Source organism: Xenopus tropicalis, chromosome 4 (genome assembly GCF_000004195.4).
Source record: "Xenopus tropicalis strain Nigerian chromosome 4, UCB_Xtro_10.0, whole genome shotgun sequence".
NCBI classification, from domain to species: Eukaryota; Metazoa; Chordata; class Amphibia; order Anura; family Pipidae; genus Xenopus; species Xenopus tropicalis.
Genome location: NC_030680.2, coordinates 2,193,133 through 2,211,311, shown reverse-complemented (window position 1 = coordinate 2,211,311; position 18,179 = coordinate 2,193,133). Strand labels below are relative to the sequence as shown.

General features: G+C 53.2%; 2 protein-coding genes across 12 annotated transcripts in view; both read left to right on the top strand.

The window, feature by feature from the left end:
• Window positions 1–13,409, top strand: part of plekha7 (pleckstrin homology domain containing A7) — a 92,336-nt gene extending 78,927 nt beyond the window's left edge. For 7 of the 11 annotated variants that reach the window (XM_031900352.1, XM_031900351.1, XM_031900360.1 and 4 more), the window contains 15 exons: window positions 444–524; window positions 1,073–1,141; window positions 1,781–1,861; window positions 1,939–2,088; window positions 2,425–2,526; window positions 2,921–3,029; window positions 3,109–3,365; window positions 4,585–4,791; window positions 4,870–4,987; window positions 5,160–5,251; window positions 6,335–6,529; window positions 11,045–11,200; window positions 11,467–11,600; window positions 12,029–12,171; window positions 12,304–13,409. In XM_031900352.1, coding sequence (XP_031756212.1) covers window positions 444–524; window positions 1,073–1,141; window positions 1,781–1,861; window positions 1,939–2,088; window positions 2,425–2,526; window positions 2,921–3,029; window positions 3,109–3,365; window positions 4,585–4,791; window positions 4,870–4,987; window positions 5,160–5,251; window positions 6,335–6,529; window positions 11,045–11,200; window positions 11,467–11,600; window positions 12,029–12,171; window positions 12,304–12,326 — 1,917 coding nt within the window. In that variant the 3' untranslated portion in view covers window positions 12,327–13,409. The remainder of the gene's footprint in view (window positions 1–443; window positions 525–1,072; window positions 1,142–1,780; window positions 1,862–1,938; window positions 2,089–2,424; window positions 2,527–2,920; window positions 3,030–3,108; window positions 3,366–4,584; window positions 4,792–4,869; window positions 4,988–5,159; window positions 5,252–6,334; window positions 6,530–11,044; window positions 11,201–11,466; window positions 11,601–12,028; window positions 12,172–12,303) is intronic. The other 4 variants (XM_031900358.1, XM_031900354.1, XM_031900356.1 and 1 more) reach the window with 1 other exon arrangement.
• LOC116410230 lies at window positions 7,996–11,047 on the top strand. The gene is made up of 2 exons (XM_031900362.1): window positions 7,996–10,783; window positions 10,908–11,047. Exons 1-2 carry the CDS (start codon window positions 9,569–9,571, stop codon window positions 10,968–10,970), a joined length of 1,278 nt encoding a protein of 425 aa, XP_031756222.1. The 5' UTR covers window positions 7,996–9,568; the 3' UTR covers window positions 10,971–11,047.
• Window positions 13,410–18,179: the final 4,770 nt, after the last annotated feature.

Genomic DNA, 18,179 nt, shown 5'->3' with positions numbered 1-18,179 from the left:
CATAGGGATTCCCCTGTACTAAGCACAATTCAGCAGGAACAGCCCCCTAAGTTTGCCCATAGCCTGTACAGAGAGATACCATAAAACCATGGCAGAGTTCTGTAGTTGAACCATTCCTGCTCATACTAAATTGCACCCCCTTTCTTGGCTTCTCTGCTGTTCTGTCCGTCTCTGCTGCTTCCCAAATGGTGACTAATGAGGAGCAGTCGGTGAGTGACAGCGTCCGGCCCAGTGGCGGCCATAGTGCTTAACCTGTGGCCCTCGGCTCCTGGGAGCCCCATAGACTGCTGTGTGGGCTGACAACTATATAAATATATATAACAAAGATGGACGTGTAACCCCGCCCCCCATATCTGCGCCGCAGGCTGTAGTGGAACAATAAGCAGCTCTGTTCTGTGCATGGGGTGGGGCCTCATTAACACTTCCCCTTTAATTTGGAACAGATAAAATATAACGAGCCCCTGGTCAACCTGGTTCACAGTCTCTTAAAGAACTCGACCCCGGGGTACAGAACCAGCATCAACGTAAGCCCCCCTGTCGGTAAATGTGCCCCCCGGCGCCGCCGCCGCTGCTCTCGTGATTGGCTTCTCTGTAGGTTTTTATTTCCCAAGCGCCCACGGTTTGATTCATTGGCTGCCTTTGTGTTTGCTTGTGTAGCCCCTCCCCCCCCGAGGTACGTCATTAGAGTGTCAGCTCTGCGGCCCGGAGTCCATCGTAGTCCGTTGTGTTTCAGTTGCCGCCAAATGTTTCATTTAATTTCCGTTATATTCGCTTTAAAGGGAAACTGTCCCCCCCCCCCCCATTATACAGTTGAGGGGGTCCAAAACTGGATTTTTTTAACCCTTTCAGCTGTGGGTCGACAGCTCCCCTTTGACCTTGCCAACAGAATTCGTTTCATTCGTACAAACCGGTAAAAACGTTTAGCCCCTCCCCCGCGGAGAGGGCGGAGTTACATTTATGGTTTGCGCTTTCTTTGTGGTGCTTTGCATGCGCTTACTGCCTACATTTCCCAGGATCCTCTCTGTCCCCCCAAGAACTGAAACAGTATTTCCTTTTATTGCTTTTTGTTTAGGTTTCCGGGAGAGAATCGCTGAAAGATCGCTCTCTGAAACCCGTACGGATCGCCGAAAGCGACGTCGACGTAAGTGTAAGAGGGTCGTACTTCCCCTTTAAATCGTATATCTCATCTCCGTGTCAGAGTTTGGGTTTCCATTGTGAGGAATCGGGCCGCCGGGACAGGAAGATTTGTAGCCGAGTGTTATCAGGGCCCGACAGCGCTGAGATGGCCAATCAGATAGAGCCGCTGCCATGGACCCTTTTGTCATTGGCTATAAAATGCAGGACAAGCCAGTAATAAATCACAGGCGCGTGATTGGCTGTCAGCGAGGGCCCCTCTCAGCGCCACAGGATTTCCATATCGGATCCATCTCTGCGTATCTTGTACTCTGTCCCCATTCGTCTTCCTGTCCCCCCCCCTATAGAGAGGAGAGCCGGCCCATTGGGTGCTTATGGGATAGGATTGTACTGAATTTCTATAATTTACAGAATTTAAAGGGAAAGTAAACCCGAATAATATATAATAAACCTATACCTGTCTGCAATAGAATTATCAGGTCTCTATGGAGGGATGGCAGACAGGTGGGAGTAATGACATAGGTTTATTATATATTATTTGGGTTTACTTTCCCTTTAAATTCTGTAAACACAGGTTTATTGTGTTACTATTAAAGGGGAAGTTTAAAGGGGAACCCGTCCCTCTTCCTTCTGTTCTTCCCCGCAGGTGAAACTGAGCATTCTGTGTGAACAGGACCGGATCCTGCAGGACCTGGAAGATAAGATCCGAGCCCTGAAGGACAATAAGGTGAGGGAGGGGCCAACGGGTATATGGGGGCGGAGCCAGAAGGGAACATGGCGTCACCTCTTGTCTCTCTCTCGCAGGATAAACTGGAAACGGTCCTGGAGGTTCTGCACAGGCAAATGGATCAGTACAAGGAGCAGCCGCAGCACACGGAGAAGATTTCCTATCAGCAGAGGCTCCTCCAGGAGGATTTGGTGCAGATTCGAGCGGAAATGTCCAAAGTTTCCACCGTAATTATTGCTTTTGGTTGCTACGGGAACAAGTGGGTGCGGCCATACTGACCTTAGTGTTCTGTCGGGCTGTTGCTATGCAGTGCCGGGGACCATAGATATGTTCTAGCTCATCACTCAGACGAAAAATCTGATTGGCTGGAATTTGATTAAATGCTACTGGTGGGCGGGGTGGGGAGGGGCTTGTGCTATTTTGTTTCATGAGTCCCAAGCTGCAGCTGCTGTTATTATTGTGGGGCCACATGTTGCAAGTCCCCGTTCATTCATTGGTTCATTGGTAGTAGAGGCACAGCCCACTTGTGGGCGGAGTCTAACGATTGCCCCCGACTCCCGCAGGACATGGAGAACGCGTGGAACGAATACGTCAGGCTGGAAAGTGATGTGATCTGCTTACGGCAAATGCTACAGGAACAAATGAACCGATCTCTGTCTTCTCAGGTCAGCTGACTCCAGGCTTACTTGCCCTTTAATCCCATTTGTGCAGACACAGCCATGGGCCAATCACATAGAGGTGCTTATTCCCTTTGTATCAAAGCAGAAGCCGCTATTGTCTATTGGCTGCTGTAGGGCTGGCCACATGTCCGGTCACATGTCCGGTGCAATTGTGATGTGATTGGCTACTTGTGTTTAAGTCAAAAGCAGCCAATTGCTCAGAGCTGATTTCCAATGGCTTCTTCCCAGAGTGACCCAAAGGCACCGCTGCTCCTCCTCCCTAGAGGGTGGGACCCCAAGTGCAGAGGCAGAACCCCCCTAATATTCAGGGGGTCGGGGGTCGGTCCGTATAACCCAGTAGCTCGGTCCGATTCTCCATGTGTTTCTGTTGGTTCTGCAGGAAAAGGCCCAGATGCAAAAGGATTTGTGGAGAATCGAAGACGTGACAGCCGGGCTCAGTGCGAATAAGCTCACCTATAAGGTTCTTGTGGAATCTTTTAAGAATCCAGGTCAGTACCGCGAGTAACGAGTATCACCCAGTCCCTGCGTTGCAGCCATTCCATTGGTCTTTTTATCTTCTCTTTCTAGAAAGGAAAACAGTGCCTTCCGTCTCGCAGCCATTCGTGCCTTCTGGGACTACAGCGTTTACGTCTGTGCGCAGTAAATCTGTGTCCCCCCAGAACCCTTCTGTGAGCCTCGTGATGCCCACCCTGGATGTGAGATTGTACTCCCAGCCGCCCTACTCCCAGCAGCCCTACTCCCAGCCGCGCTCTCACTCCCAGCCGCAGCTCCTCTCCAGACCCGACTCCCTCCTTCATTCACCAACAGGAGTCAAACCAAAGTTTGTAAGTACCTTATCCACCCACCAGTGGGCTGGGCTACTACTACTCCTGCCTCCAGTGGGCTGGACTACTACTACTCCTCCCACCAGTGGGCTGGGCTACTACTACTCCTCCCACCAGTGGGCTGGGCTACTACTACTCCTCCCACCAGTGGGCTGGGCTACTACTACTCCTCCCACCAGTGGGCTGGGCTACTACTACTCCTCCCACCAGTGGGCTGGGCTACTACTACTCCTCCCACCAGTGGGCTGGGCTACTACTACTCCTCCCACCAGTGGGCTGGGCTACTACTACTCCTGCCTCCAGTGGGCTGGGCTACTACTACTCCTCCCACCAGTGGGCTGGGCTACTACTACTCCTCCCACCAGTGGGCTGGGCTACTACTACTCCTCTCACCAGTGGGCTGGGCTACTACTACTCCTCCCACCAGTGGGCTGGGCTACTACTACTCCTCCCACCAGTGGGCTGGGCTACTACTACTCCTCCCACCAGTGGGCTGGGCTACTACTACTCCTCCCACCAGTGGGCTGGGCTACTACTACTCCTCCCACCAGTGGGCTGGGCTACTACTACTCCTGCCTCCAGTGGGCTGGGCTACTACTACTCCTCCCACCAGTGGGCTGGGCTACTACTACTCCTCCCTCCAGTGGGCTGGGCTACTACTACTCCCACCAGTGGGCTGGGCTACTACTACTCCTCCCACCAGTGGGCTGTGCTACTACTTCTCTTCCTTTCCATGGGCTGTGTTAGTATTTCCCAATGTTCATATATTCAGCTCCCATGTCTCTCTCTCCGTGGAAGCCGGTGCATGTAAGTTCAGTGGTCCGAATCCATTCCAAACAGCACCTTATATCCCCATTAAACTGCCTTTATCAGATACACGTGGCTTTGGATATAGCGACGTTTCAGGCACTAAATGAACCTTTTATACGTGACATTATCGCCACCTACTGGCCATTATACACTTTGCAACAAATTAATGACTTGTTACATTGTCACATTATATACAAAAAATCTGTTATTTCCTTTCAATTTACCCAAATCAGAGTATCTGTAAAACACAAAGATGAAAAACCCATTAAAACCAATGACAATTGAAAGACTCCCTATTCAGTCCTTGGGGGTCTCTAGTCTCCTTACCCACATTGCTGTACCCCCTGTTCCTCAGGACTCTGTATGGCGGAACCCAACGTGCGCTATAAATAACCGCCTTTCTCCCCAGGATGAAGATGCCCCGCCGCGGCCCCCCCTCCCAGACGTGTACAGCCCAGAGGGGCCAGAACCCTCTCCCACAGCCCCCCCGCCTCCGGCCGTGCCGCCGCCCCCCAGAGACCCCTCAGTGATCAGACACACGTCAGTGCGGGGCTTGAAGCGCCAGTCGGACGAGAGGAAGCGAGACCGCGAGCACGGGATGAACGGCGATTACAGGGTAAAGCTTTTCCTTTAAATGGACCCGGAGTCAGTTCTGCGGTTCTGGTTCGTTCTGCTCAATGTTCTGTTTCCGCAGCTCGACCTTCGCACGTACGTGAGTGAACCAGAACTCGTGGCCATGGGGAACGAGTCCAGCCCACCAGCGCCGGGGTTTCTGGGTTCTGACGCCGGATATCAGACGCTGCCATCGAGAGGTCAGTTACTCCCTTACGTCCAAGCACAGAGTAGTACTGAGTACCTGAAACTGGGCCTCAGTGGTTCTGTTCTGAGCTGCCCTGATACAGTGTGTAGTGGGCCCTTGTCCCATAATGGCCACCGTTGGATGTGGCATATTAGGGGTTAAATGATCACTTGTTGCTCCCAAAGGTCTATCTGGATCCACCTCCAGGCTCCCGCAGTCTTCTACTGTTGCCTCGTACGTCACTCTACGGAGAGGGGCAAATACCGACATTGCTAAGGTAGGAACAAGGGGAAGGGCTGGGAAAGGGCAAGGGGAGGGGCTAGTTAGGGGCAAGGGGAGGAGCTGGGAAAGGGCAAGGGGAGGAGCAAGGAAGGGGCAAGGGGGAGCTGGGAAAGGGCAAGGGGAGGAGCAAGGAAGGGGCAAGGGGAAGCTGAGGAAGGAACTAGAAATGTGCAAGGGGAGGGGCTGAGAAGGGGCAAGGGGAGGAGCTTGGAAGGGGCAAGGGGAAGAGCAAGGGGGAGCTGGGGAAGGAGCTAAAAAGGGGCAAGGGGAGGAGCTGAAAAGGGGCAAGGGGATGAGCTTGGAAGGGGCAAGGGGAGGAGCTTGGAAGGGACAAGGGGAGGAGCAAGGAAGGGGCAAGGGGGAGCTGGGGAAGGGGCAAGGGGAGGAGCAAGGAAGGGGCAAAGGGAGGAGCTTGGAAGGGGCAAGGGGATGAGCTTGGAAGGGGCAAGGGGATGAGCTTGGAAGGGACAAGGGGAGGAGCAAGGAAGGGGCAAGGGGGAGCTGGGGAAGGGGCAAGGGGAGGAGCAAGGAAGGGGCAAAGGGAGGAGCTTGGAAGGGGCAAGGGGAGGAGCAAGGAAGGGGCAAGGGGGAGCTGGGGAAGGAGCTAGAAAGGTGCAAGGGGAGGAGCTGAGAAGCGGCAAGGGGAGGAGCAAGGAAGGGGCAAGGGGAGGAGCTTGGAAGGGGCAAGGGGAGGAGCAAGGAAGGGGCAAGGGGGAGCTGGGGAAGGAGCTAGAAAGGTGCAAGGGGAGGAGCTGAGAAGCGGCAAGGGGAGGAGCAAGGAAGGGGCAAGGGGGAGCTGGGGAAGGAGCTTAGAAGGGGCAAGGGGAGGAGCTGGGATGGGGCAAGGGGAGGGGCTGGGATGGGGCAAGGGGAGGGGCTTGGAAGGGTCAGTTTGGGCTGCTTAGCATTTAAGGTGGCACTTCACAAATTGCTGAAACAGAATCTCCCAGAATTCATCTGATTAACCAGTTATGGTAATTATCTGCTACTTAACCCCTCAGTGCCCAAAGCCACTCCCCCCCCCCCCCCCCCCCCCCCCCCCCCCCCAACACAACTCTCTGTATCTCGTATTTTACAGGAAAGACCAAAAAGTGCCTTTGAGCGCCTTTACTCTGGGGACAACCAAAGAGGCAAAATGAGTGCCGAGGAGCAACTGGAGCGAATGAAGCGCCACCAGAAGGCCTTGGTCCGCGAGCGCAAGAGGACTCTGAGCCAGGGGGACAAGCAGCCGCCCACCAGTAACTCCCAGCCCCTCCCTGCGGACATAAGCTCAGTATGTTAGCTAAGCATCATGGGAGAACGGGCTAACCTTTAACCTTTAGCGTTTGAATAGTCAAGCACCTTACATGCACCGCGTATTGTAACTCGCCGATCAGTGTAACTAGTAGCTGCCCCCGAGGGGCAATTCCCTTGTACTGGGGTCTCTGGGCCCATAGAACTAGCACTTCCCTCATTGGTCCCTATGCACCCAGCTGGGCAGGCTCACTTTCATTGGTCATGTTCCTTCTGGCTTCTCATTGGCTTGTGTCTGACTGGGAGGGGCAGCCTCAAATGGGCAGTCAGATGGAGCACCCCCCAAATGGGCAGTCAGATGGAGCGCCCCCAAATGGGCAGTCAAATGGAGCGCCCCCCAAATGGGCAGTCAGATGGAGCGCCCCCAAATGGGCAGTCAGATGGAGCGCCCCTTTAATGGGCAGTCAGATGGAGCGCCCCCAAATGGGCAGTCAGATGGAGCGCCCCCCAAATGGGCAGTCAGATGGAGTGCCCCCCCAAATGGGCAGTCAGATGGAGCGCCCCCCAAATGGGCAGTCAGATGGAGCGCCCCCAAATGGGCAGTCAGATGGAGCGCCCCCAAATGGGCAGTCAGATGGAGCGCCCCCCAAATGGGCAGTCAGATGGAGTGCCCCCCCAAATGGGCAGTTTGATGGAGCGTCCCCCAAATGGGCAGTCAGATGGAGCGCCCCCCAAATGGGCAGTCAGATGGAGCGCCCCCCAAATGGGCAGTCACATGGAGCGTCCCCCAAATGGGCAGTCAGATGGAGCGCCCCCCAAATGGGCAGTCAGATGGAGCACCCCCCAAATGGGCAGTCAGATGGAGTGCCCCCCCAAATGGGCAGTCAGATGGAGCACCCCCCAAAGGCGTAACCCCAAAAGTTCTCCTTAGATCAAGGCAAAGTGAGTCTGCCCAGCTTGGTCGGTAGGTCAGTACAGTAACACTTACCCCCCCTACTCACTAGGAGATGCCTACATGGGAATTGCCCAGACTCATTACTGATAGGGAGACATGAATGTGCTCAGCCTGGGGGGCATCAGCAGTACCATGGGGGGCATCAGCAGTACCATGGGGGGCATCAGCAGTACCATTGGGGCATCAGTGGTACCATGGGGGGCATCAGCGGTACCATGGGGGCATCAGCAGTACCATGGGGGCATCAGCAGTACCATGGGGGCATCAGCGGTACCATGGGGGGCATCAGCAGTACCATGGGGGCATCAGCAGTACCATGGGGGCATCAGTGGTACCATGGGGGGCATCAGCGGTACCATGGGGGCATCAGCAGTACCATGGGGGCATCAGTGGTACCATGGGGGGCATCAGCGGTACCATGGGGGGCATCAGCAGTACCATGGGGGCATCAGCAGTACCATGGGGGCATCAGCAGTACCATGGGGGCATCAGCGGTACCATGGGGGGCATCAGCAGTACCATGGGGGCATCAGCGCTACCATGGGGGCATCAGCGGTAACATGGGGGCATCAGAAGTACCATGGGGGCATCAGCGCTACCATGGGGGCATCCGGGGGGGTCGTTGCGGTGCTAGATCGATGCAGTGACGCTTGCAGCCGCTTTTTTTTATACAAAATAGTCGATATTTTCTAACCGAGGCGCCATTACGAGTAACGACCCCCCATATTTGGGGGGTTCCCCGCGAGCACCCCGGCTTCCGTAACAAGCACAACCTCACCGAGAGCAGAATTTGCACGTTTCTAGGGAAACCGAATAAAGGGGAAAGGCTTGAGCACAAGGGGTTAAACGGGGGGGGGAATGTAGAGCCCCCCCTAGCCCCGGGGGCCACACTACCTAATGCCTTGTACTCATACATCATTGCGTCATTCCAACTCCCCCCAAACTTCATTCAAATGACCCCCCATTGTCCCCCGCTGCCTTCCTATAACCTTCCCAGAATGCATCTGTGTGTAATCTCCGCTAACCATGGCCATACTCATTCTCGCCAGGCTTCTCTATTGCCCCCCCCCCATGTAATTCGCTTCCCGTAACCGCCATTCAGCCGCCATTCTCCATCCGTCTGCTTCTTACCCCTCGGAAGCCTCACAGTTGCCCCCGGGATATTGTAGGTACAGTCACATATAAGGGCAAGTAAAGGGCAAGTAAAGCCGCAGTCACTATATTGGTTGTTGGCACTTAGGCCCCAGGCTGCCATAGGACAGGCAGTTAGTACAGGGGGCTCCATTGTGGCCCTTAGGGGACTGAGGGCGGGGATACCTACATGCCCCTCCCACCACCCCTAATGGAGAGCTGCCAATCATATTATCCTTATTATTGATTGTGTTTGGATCTAATTAGTTAATTGGCTGACAGGAGCTAATGAACCATAGCACTTAATGAAACGGGTCAGTAATTAATGGGGGGTTCAGACTGGTACCAGCACTTATAGATTCTATCACCCCCAAATCCTTCCATTCACCCCCAATGCCTTCATAAGCTCCGCCCTCATTGGTGAATGGGAAAATCATTATGGGGAGCAGATTAACCCCCCCAAATCATAACTTCCTGTAAATATAACGAACCAGAGCAATAACGGACCCCCCCCCGGCGCTGCAGAACCGCTCTCATGTTTTCCTTTATGCAAATGTTAATTCCGCCGGTCGTTAGTTTCTAATTAGAGCCTTTTGGGAATAATGTTTAACGAGGAGAGTTCTGATGTTTGTCCGACCAATAAAAATGTGTCGCCTTTACCTCACGCTTCTCCTTTATTCTCCGGCGCTGCTCCGTACTGATCCATTTGCCCCATAGCGGCCTGGCTAGAATGAGTATGGACTGGTGGGGCAGTGGGCTTGCAGGGAGTCATTTGATTGGCTGGTGAGTATCACACTGCTCTATGTGATTGGTTACACCTGGGAACTGTAAAGAAAGGCAACGGATACCGGTACCAGAACTTTCTCATGTGAGTGACACATATGGGCCTGGTACCGGCAGGGAGTCCCACTGTGTGTGTATGGGGGGTACCTATGTTCTGTATATGGGCCGGTACCGGCAGGGAGTCCCACTGTGTGTGTATGGGGGGTACCTATGTTCTGTATATGGGCCGGTACCGGCAGGGAGTCCCACTGTGTGTGTATGGGGGGTACCTATGTTCTGTATATGGGCCGGTACCGGCAGGGAGTCCCACTGTGTGTGTATGGGGGTACCTATGTTCTGTATATGGGCCGGTACCGGCAGGGAGTCCCACTGTGTGTGTATGGGGGGTACCTATGTTCTGTATATGGGCCGGTACCGGCAGGGAGTCCCACTGTGTGTGTATGGGGGGGTACCTATGTTCTGTATATGGGCCGGTACCGGCAGGGAGTCCCACTGTGTGTGTATGGGGGGTACCTATGTTCTGTATATGGGCCGGTACCGGCAGGGAGTCCACTGTGTGTGTATGGGGGGTACCTATGTTCTGTATATGGGCCGGTACCGGCAGGGAGTCCCACTGTGTGTGTATGGGGGGTACCTATGTTCTGTATATGGGCCGGTACCGGCAGGGAGTCCCACTGTGTGTGTATGGGGGGTACCTATGTTCTGTATATGGGCCGGTACCGGCAGGGAGTCCCACTGTGTGTGTATGGGGGGTACCTATGTTCTGTATATGGGCGGTACCGGCAGGGAGTCCCACTGTGTGTGTATGGGGGGGGTACCTATGTTCTGTATATGGGCCGGTACCGGCAGGAGTCCCACTGTGTGTGTATGGGGGATACCTATGTTCTGTATATGGGCCGGTACCGGCAGGGAGTCCCACTGTGTGTGTATGGGGGGGTACCTATGTTCTGTATATGGGCCGGTACCGGCAGGGAGTCCCACTGTGTGTGTATGGGGGGGTACCTATGTTCTGTATATGGGCCGGTACCGGCAGGGAGTCCTGCTGTGTGTGTATGGGGGGTACCTATGTTCTGTATATGGGCCGGTACCGGCAGGGAGTCCCACTGTGTGTATGGGGGGGGTACCTATGTTCTGTATATGGGCCGGTACCGGCAGGGAGTCCCACTGTGTGTGTATGGGGGTACCTATGTTCTGTATATGGGCCGGTACCGGCAGGGAGTCCCACTGTGTGTGTATGGGGGGTACCTATGTTCTGTATATGGGCCGGTACCGGCAGGGAGTCCCACTGTGTGTGTATGGGGGGTACCTATGTTCTGTATATGGGCCGGTACCAGCAGGGAGTCCCACTGTGTGTGTATGGGGGGTACCTATGTTCTGTATATGGGCCGGTACCGGCAGGGAGTCCCACTGTGTGTGTATGGGGGGGTACCTATGTTCTGTATATGGGCCGGTACCGGCAGGGAGTCCCGCTGTGTGTGTATGGGGGGGTACCTATGTTCTGTATATGGGCCGGTACCGGCAGGGAGTCCCGCTGTGTGTGTATGGGGGGTACCTATGTTCTGGAATGAAGGGATCCAAGTGCCTGTGGTTCTGTTGGTGGATCCATATGTAGATATGTGTGTGGGTTCCAGCGCCCCCTGTGGGTGGGGGTAACAGCGCTAATAACCCCCCTGTATTTGCTCTCAGTGGCGGCGGGAGCAGGAGTTTGACCTACAGCTGCTGGAGAGGGCGGCGCGGGGCGCGGGGAACAAGGAGGAACAGGATTGGCTGACAGCGAAGGCCGTACATGTGACTGAGTTGGATCTGGAGCCGGAGGAATATGATTTAGACATCAGCAAAGAGGTGGGTTCCAGGAATGGGGCTGAAAGGGCAAATATTCCCCCCATGCTGTTTATTGGCTCAGGGGGAGGCGACACATATGTAAATATGAAGCACAACTTTGTATCTGCCTGGAACTCCGCACATTACTGCCACCTAGTGCCTTAGTGTAGCAGCACTGCCACCTAGTGGGGAGCCGGTGGGAAGGCATAGAATGAATAGACTGTCCCTACACTCATTATGGCAGCTCCGAGTGAGTAGAATCAATTGGTCCCCTCTGCTTCCCGTAGCTCTCCATGCCGGACAAGGTCGCAATCCCAGAGCGCTACATTGAGCTGGAGCCGGACGAACCGCTGAGCCTGGAGGATATGGAGGCCCGACGGCGCAAAGTGGAGAAGATAAAGAACATTCTGGCCCGGTCAAGGTCCGTATCGACCCGTTTACTGAGTATCAGTTCCCTGCTTGTGTGAGTCCTGCCCAATGAGTCACATGATGTCTAGGGGCAGTTATAGATCCCACCTACCCCTGTCTCCCTTGTATGTTGTGCTCAGAGCAAGTGGCAGGAGGTAATTATTAAAGGGAAACTAAACCCTGCGGCACAGCGCGGCTCAACGTTACTCAGCTGCTGCCGGACTACAAATCCCAGAATAATGTAACATATAATGAAGGGTGAGGCATGCTGGGAGCTGTAGTCCAGCAACATCAGGGTTGGATTCTTAAAGCAATATTGTCCAATAAATCTCCCCCAGAACATGGAAGTGAGTTACCCAGAAAGCCCCGGTGCCCATGAAGGTGCCATAGGGATAAGGGTTTGTGGGGGTCTCAGTATAACCATGGTTTCCCCCCCCCCAGCGTGCACAACCTACAGACCCCCGCGCTGCCGGAGATACAGGGGCTGGCGGATATGGGGGCGCAGAAGGAGGAGCAGGAGCGGATGATCACCATTTCCTACGCGTTGGCGTCTGAGGCCTCGCTGCGCAGCAAACAGGTGGCGGGTAAGTGGGGGCAGTGGGACTGGGTGTGGGGGGTAATTACCCAGGTAGCCCTGGGGCAGAATTGGGGTTATGGGGGGCACCGATGAACTGAGACCCCCCATAATCACATTGATTCTTCCCTTTCCCGCCCAGCTCATGCCGTGACTGATCACTGACGCCCCCCCTGGAATCTTCCAGCAACCGTCAGGAATCAGCCCCCGGGGGCAATAAATATGGAGATGTCGGATCAGCGCCACTTTCCCATCATTTGGACTCTGTCGTTGCTCTGCCGGGTCAGAACCCCGGGGTTAGGGATCCGTTGGCTCTCTGGGGTCAAGTCGAGCCAATCGGTGGGATCCGTGTATATATATTTATAAGGGGGGGGTCAAAGGGCCGGGATCCTTCTCAGGTTCTGCTGGGGGGGCACCTGGGGGGCTTTGCTGCCAGCAGGAAAAAGGGCAAATTAATGTGAAATAAAGTTTATTTTCCCAAACTAAACTGAGCCGCATTGGCCCAAAGGAACCTGAAGGAACCTGAACCCGATTGGACCAGGAAGTGTAGAACAGGGAGGAGGGGATTTGGGACCAAGGAATGGATGGGGGGGTCTCAGAATGGGATGGAAAGAGGTAGGTGACATAGTGGGGGGGGGGGGTGGGGGGCAGTCACATGACCCCGTATTAAATACGTCCCGCCTCCTTTACCTCCAAAATCTCCCCCCTCGGGTTTATTTATCAGTCAAAGTTGGGGGAATTTTTTTTTATAAATTCTGTATTTTATAGCAGGAAATTTCCCCGAATGTAACAAATACCGATTATTTTCCCATAATAACGACACGCAGAATTACCGACCCCTCGCGCTTCCAAGAACAAAAATCACCTTCTATTAATGGGGAAAAATTCCTAAAATAAATATATTTATATGTGAAATCCCCGCGCGGCGCCCGAGCGCCAATATCCCGCGTTTAACACTTTCCCGTAATGAATCGTTTTCTGTAAATCCCCCCCCCGATTGCTGTGGTTTGTGCATTTACTAGCCCGCCGTTTGTACCGCGAATGTGTCACGTGACTTGCGCTTTCATTGGAAACAGATTTGTTGTTTTATATTTTCAATATTCTGATAAAAATAATCTATAATTATATTTAGTAATAATGTCTATTTTTAACTAACTCTCAACTGCCAGCGTCGCGCCTTTGCCAAAATTACATCTATTTTTTGCCTTTTTAAAAAAAATGTAAATAAAGAAAAAATCAATAAAAATGGAAATGTGATGTTTATTGGGGCGCAGGGGGTAATGGGGGGCCAGTGGGGTCCCTGACTGATGTACAATATATGTGTGAGATACAGATCATTATCCCCAAGGTTTGGGGGTGCAGGAGTATAGGGGGCCAGTGGGGCCCCTGACTGATGTACAATATCAATATATGTGTGAGATACAGATCATTATCCCCAAGGTTTGGGGGTGCAGGAGTATAGGGGGGCCAGATACAGATCATTATCCCCAAGGTTTGGGGGTGCAGGAGTATAGGGGGGCCAGTGGGGTCCCTGACTGATGTACAATATATGTGTGAGATACAGATCATTATCCCCAAGGTTTGGGGGTGCAGGAGTATAGGGGGGCCAGTGGGGTCCTTGACTGATGTACAATATCAATATATGTGTGAGATACAGATCATTATCCCCAAGGTTTGGGGGTGCAGGAGTATAGGGGGGCCAGTGGGGTCCCTGACTGATGTACAATATATGTGTGAGATACAGATCATTATCCCCAAGATTTGGGGGTGCAGAAGTATAGGGGGGCCAGTGGGGTCCCTGACTGATGTACAATATATGTGTGAGATACAGATCATTATCCCCAAGGTTTGGGGGTGCAGGAGTATAGGGGGGCCAGTGGGGTCCCTGACTGATGTACAATATATGTGTGAGATACAGATCATTATCCACAAGATTTGGGGGTGCAGGAGTATAGGGGGGCCAGTGGGGTCCCTGACTGATGTACAATATATGTTTGAGATACAGATCATTATCCCCAAGGTTTGGGGGTGCAGGAGTATAGGGGGGCCAGTGGGGTCCCTGACTGATGTACAATATATGTGTGAGATACAGATCATTATCCCCAAGGTTTGGGGGTGCAGGAGTATAGGGGGGCCAGTGGGGTCCCTGACTGATGTACAATATATGTGTGAGATACAGATCATTATCCCCAAGGTTTGGGGTGCAGGAGTATAGGGGGGGGCCAGTGGGGTCCCTGACTGATGTACAATATATGTTTGAGATACAGATCATTATCCCAAGGTTTGGGGGTGCAGGAGTATAGGGGGGCCAGTGGGGTCCCTGACTGATGTACAATATATGTGTGAGATACAGATCATTATCCCCAAGGTTTGGGGGTGCAGGAGTATAGGGGGGCAAGTGGGGTCCCTGACTGATGTACAATATATGTGTGAGATACAGATCATTATCCCCAAGGTTTGGGGGTGCAGGAGTATAGGGGGGCCAGTGGGGTCCCTGACTGATGTACAATATATGTTTGAGATACAGATCATTATCCCCAAGGTTTGGGGGTGCAGGAGTATAGGGGGGCCAGTGGGGTCCCTGACTGATGTACAATATATGTTTGAGATACAGATCATTATCCCCAAGGTTTGGGGGTGCAGGAGTATAGGGGGGCCAGTGGGGTCCCTGACTGATGTACAATATATGTGTGAGATACAGATCATTATCCCCAAGGTTTGGGGGTGCAGGAGTATAGGGGGGCCAGTGGGGTCCCTGACTGATGTACAATATATGTTTGAGATACAGATCATTATCCCCAAGGTTTGGGGGTGCAGGAGTATAGGGGGGCCAGTGGGGTCCCTGACTGATGTACAATATATGTGTGAGATACAGATCATTATCCCAAGGTTTGGGGGTGCAGGAGTATAGGGGGGCCAGTGGGGTCCCTGACTGATGTACAATATATGTGTGAGATACAGATCATTATCCCCAAGGTTTGGGGGTGCAGGAGTATAGGGGGGCCAGTGGGGTCCCTGACTGATGTACAATATATGTGTGAGATACAGATCATTATCCCCAAGGTTTGGGGGTGCAGGAGTATAGGGGGGCCAGTGGGGTCCCTGACTGATGTACAATATATGTGTGAGATACAGATCATTATCCCCAAGGTTTGGGGGTACAGGAGTATAGGGGGGCCAGTGGGGTCCCCTGACTGATGTACAATATATGTGTGAGATACAGATCATTATCCCCAGGTTTGGGGGTACAGGAGTATAGGGGGGCCAGTGGGGCCCCTGACTGATGCACAATATCAATATATGTGTGAGATACAGATCATTATCCCCAAGGTTTGGGGGTGCAGGAGTATAGGGGGGCCAGTGGGGTCCCTGACTGATGTACAATATCAATATATGTGTGAGATACAGATCATTATCCCCAAGGTTTGGGGGTGCAGGAGTATAGGGGGGCCAGTGGGGTCCCTGACTGATGTACAATATATGTGTGAGATACAGATCATTATCCCCAAGGTTTGGGGGTGCAGGAGTATAGGGGGGCCAGTGGGGCCCCTGACTGATGTACAATATCAATATATGTGTGAGATACAGATCATTATCCCCAAGGTTTGGGGGTGCAGGAGTATAGGGGGGCCAGTGGGGTCCCTGACTGATGTACAATATATGTGTGAGATACAGATCATTATCCCCAAGGTTTGGGGGTGCAGGAGTATAGGGGGGCCAGTGGGGTCCCTGACTGATGTACAATATATGTGTGAGATACAGATCATTATCCCCAAGGTTTGGGGGTGCAGGAGTATAGGGGGGCCAGTGGGGTCCCTGACTGATGTACAATATATGTGTGAGATACAGATCATTATCCCCAAGGTTTGGGGGTGCAGGAGTATAGGGGGGCAGTGGGGCCCCTGAGGCTGTTGGGCCCCGGGCAGAGCCACATAGTGAGCGGATGGGGGTGCTGCAAGCTGAGTGCAGTTCCACACATCGCCAATAGGTGTCAGTCTCTGATATACAGAAAAAGGCGACAGATAAAAATGATTTTTCTGGTTTAATTCCCAGTTTAACCCCTGAGGTGCCAGTTATACTTATTTACACCCCACACACTGGGCTTTAACTGATTCAAAGGGGACTTTTTTTCCCACAGTCACAACCTGTCGCCCCCCAATCTCTCTCTGCCTTTATCTGACGCTGAGGATGACCCCCCCCCCCATGATCCCTACCTACGGGGGGGGGGGGGGCGCGATATCGGGGAAAATGTAGGCTAATTCGGTCGTTTGGCCCTGGGGCAATGGGGCAGTTACAATCGGCCTTTAGTCCCTTTATATCCCACCCACATAACGACCAATAAACTAAGTGGAAATAACGTGCCCTTACACTCCTTCCCCCCAAACTATACTAACCCTATACTATATTAACCCTCTGTTGGCTGTTACCCTTATTGCCCCCAGGTTCCTGCTGTTGTTTTATTAATTGTGCCAATAACTCCCTGCAGCCCTAAGTACCTGCCCCGGGGCCAGTTCAGCTCAAAACAATCCCCATATTCCATGCAAACAGGTGGGGGATCAGCAGCTGCCCCAGGGCCCCCCACAACCAGCCTGTGTAACCCCACCCAACCAGCCTGGGAAAGGCCTTCAGCAAGGAAGGGAAAGGGGTTATTAGGAGGGGTAATAGGAGGGTACCGGACCGCAAGGTGATACGGAATTCCCTGTCTGGAGGAGGGCAGAGGGGTATTAGGAGGGGTATTAGGAGGGCACTGGACCGCAAGGTGATACGGAATACCCTGTCTGGAGGAGGGCAGGGGGGTATTAGGAGGGGTAATAGGAGGGGTATTAGGAGGGGTATTAGGAGGGTTAGTAGGAGGGGTATTAGGAGGGCACTGGACCGCAAGGTGATACGGAATACCCTGTCTGGAGGAGGGCAGAGGGGTATTAGGAGGGGTATTAGGAGGGCACTGGACCGCAAGGTGATACGGAATACCCTGTCTGGAGGAGGGCAGGGGGGTATTAGGAGGGGTAATAGGAGGGGTATTAGGAGGGGTATTAGGAGGGTTAGTAGGAGGGGTATTAGGAGGGCACTGGACCGCAAGGTGATACGGAATACCCTGTCTGGAGGAGGGCAGGGGGGTATTAGGAGGGGTATTAGGAGGGGTAATAGGAGGGGTATTAGGAGGGGTATTAGGAGGGGTAATAGGAGGGGTATTAGGAGGGGTAATAGGAGGGGTAATAGGAGGGGTATTAGGAAGGGTATTAGGAGGGGTATTAGGAGGGGTAATAGGAGGGGTATTAGGAGGGGTAATAGGAGGGGTAATAGGAGGGGTATTAGGAGGGGTATTAGGAGGGTACTGGACCGCAAGGTGATACAGAATTCCCTGTAAGACTGAAGGTTGGAAGGCTGGGAATGTGCATTTGCTGTGGGAATTGTGTGTGTGAATGGCTGACTGGGGGTGAGACCCCCCCCTCCGTGTAACAATAAACAGTAAGAAACTGCCTCGTGTGGGTCGTGTTCTGGTGCTACAAGCCGGGCCGGTACCAGACTCCAACGTAACAGAACTTTATATCCCACGTCCAGCAGGGACCCACTGACTGAGCCACAAGCAACTCAGTGCCGTATCCTAATCTTCTCCCAATATGTCCGGCCTGGGGGGGGCAACATCGGGGGCAACATCAGGCAAATGTGATGTTTGGCCCAAAAACAGGGGGTATTGGCGCTGTCAATTCAGGGAGTGCAGTAACGAGCCAATAATATGGACCCCTGACGGAGAAACCAAATCTGCCCCATTTCAGGTGCGGGGGGGGGGGGGGGGGGGCGGTGCCCAAACAGGGGCAGATTTACACCAGTCGTTCTGTTCGAGCTTTTTCCACTGATCATTTATTTAATTCATTACATTTCTGAGCAACTGAATTTGATTTATGGAAGAATATTTCGGGAATAAAGACTTTCTGTATAATGACGTGGGGCACAAACCCAACCAACTTGCTGGATACGATCCAATAGAACCTCGGGCAACACAAATCTCCCAGAATC

Bases quoted from the DNA above. Each gene is read 5' to 3' on its own strand.
- LOC116410230 (XM_031900362.1), top strand. From the start codon at position 9,569: ATGTTCTGTATATGGGCCGGTACCGGCAGGGAGTCCCACTGTGTGTGT. The intron at 10,784-10,907 runs GTACCTATGTTC...GTGTATGGGGGG, and splicing joins CACTGTGTGTGTATGGGGGG to TACCTATGTTCTGGAATGAA.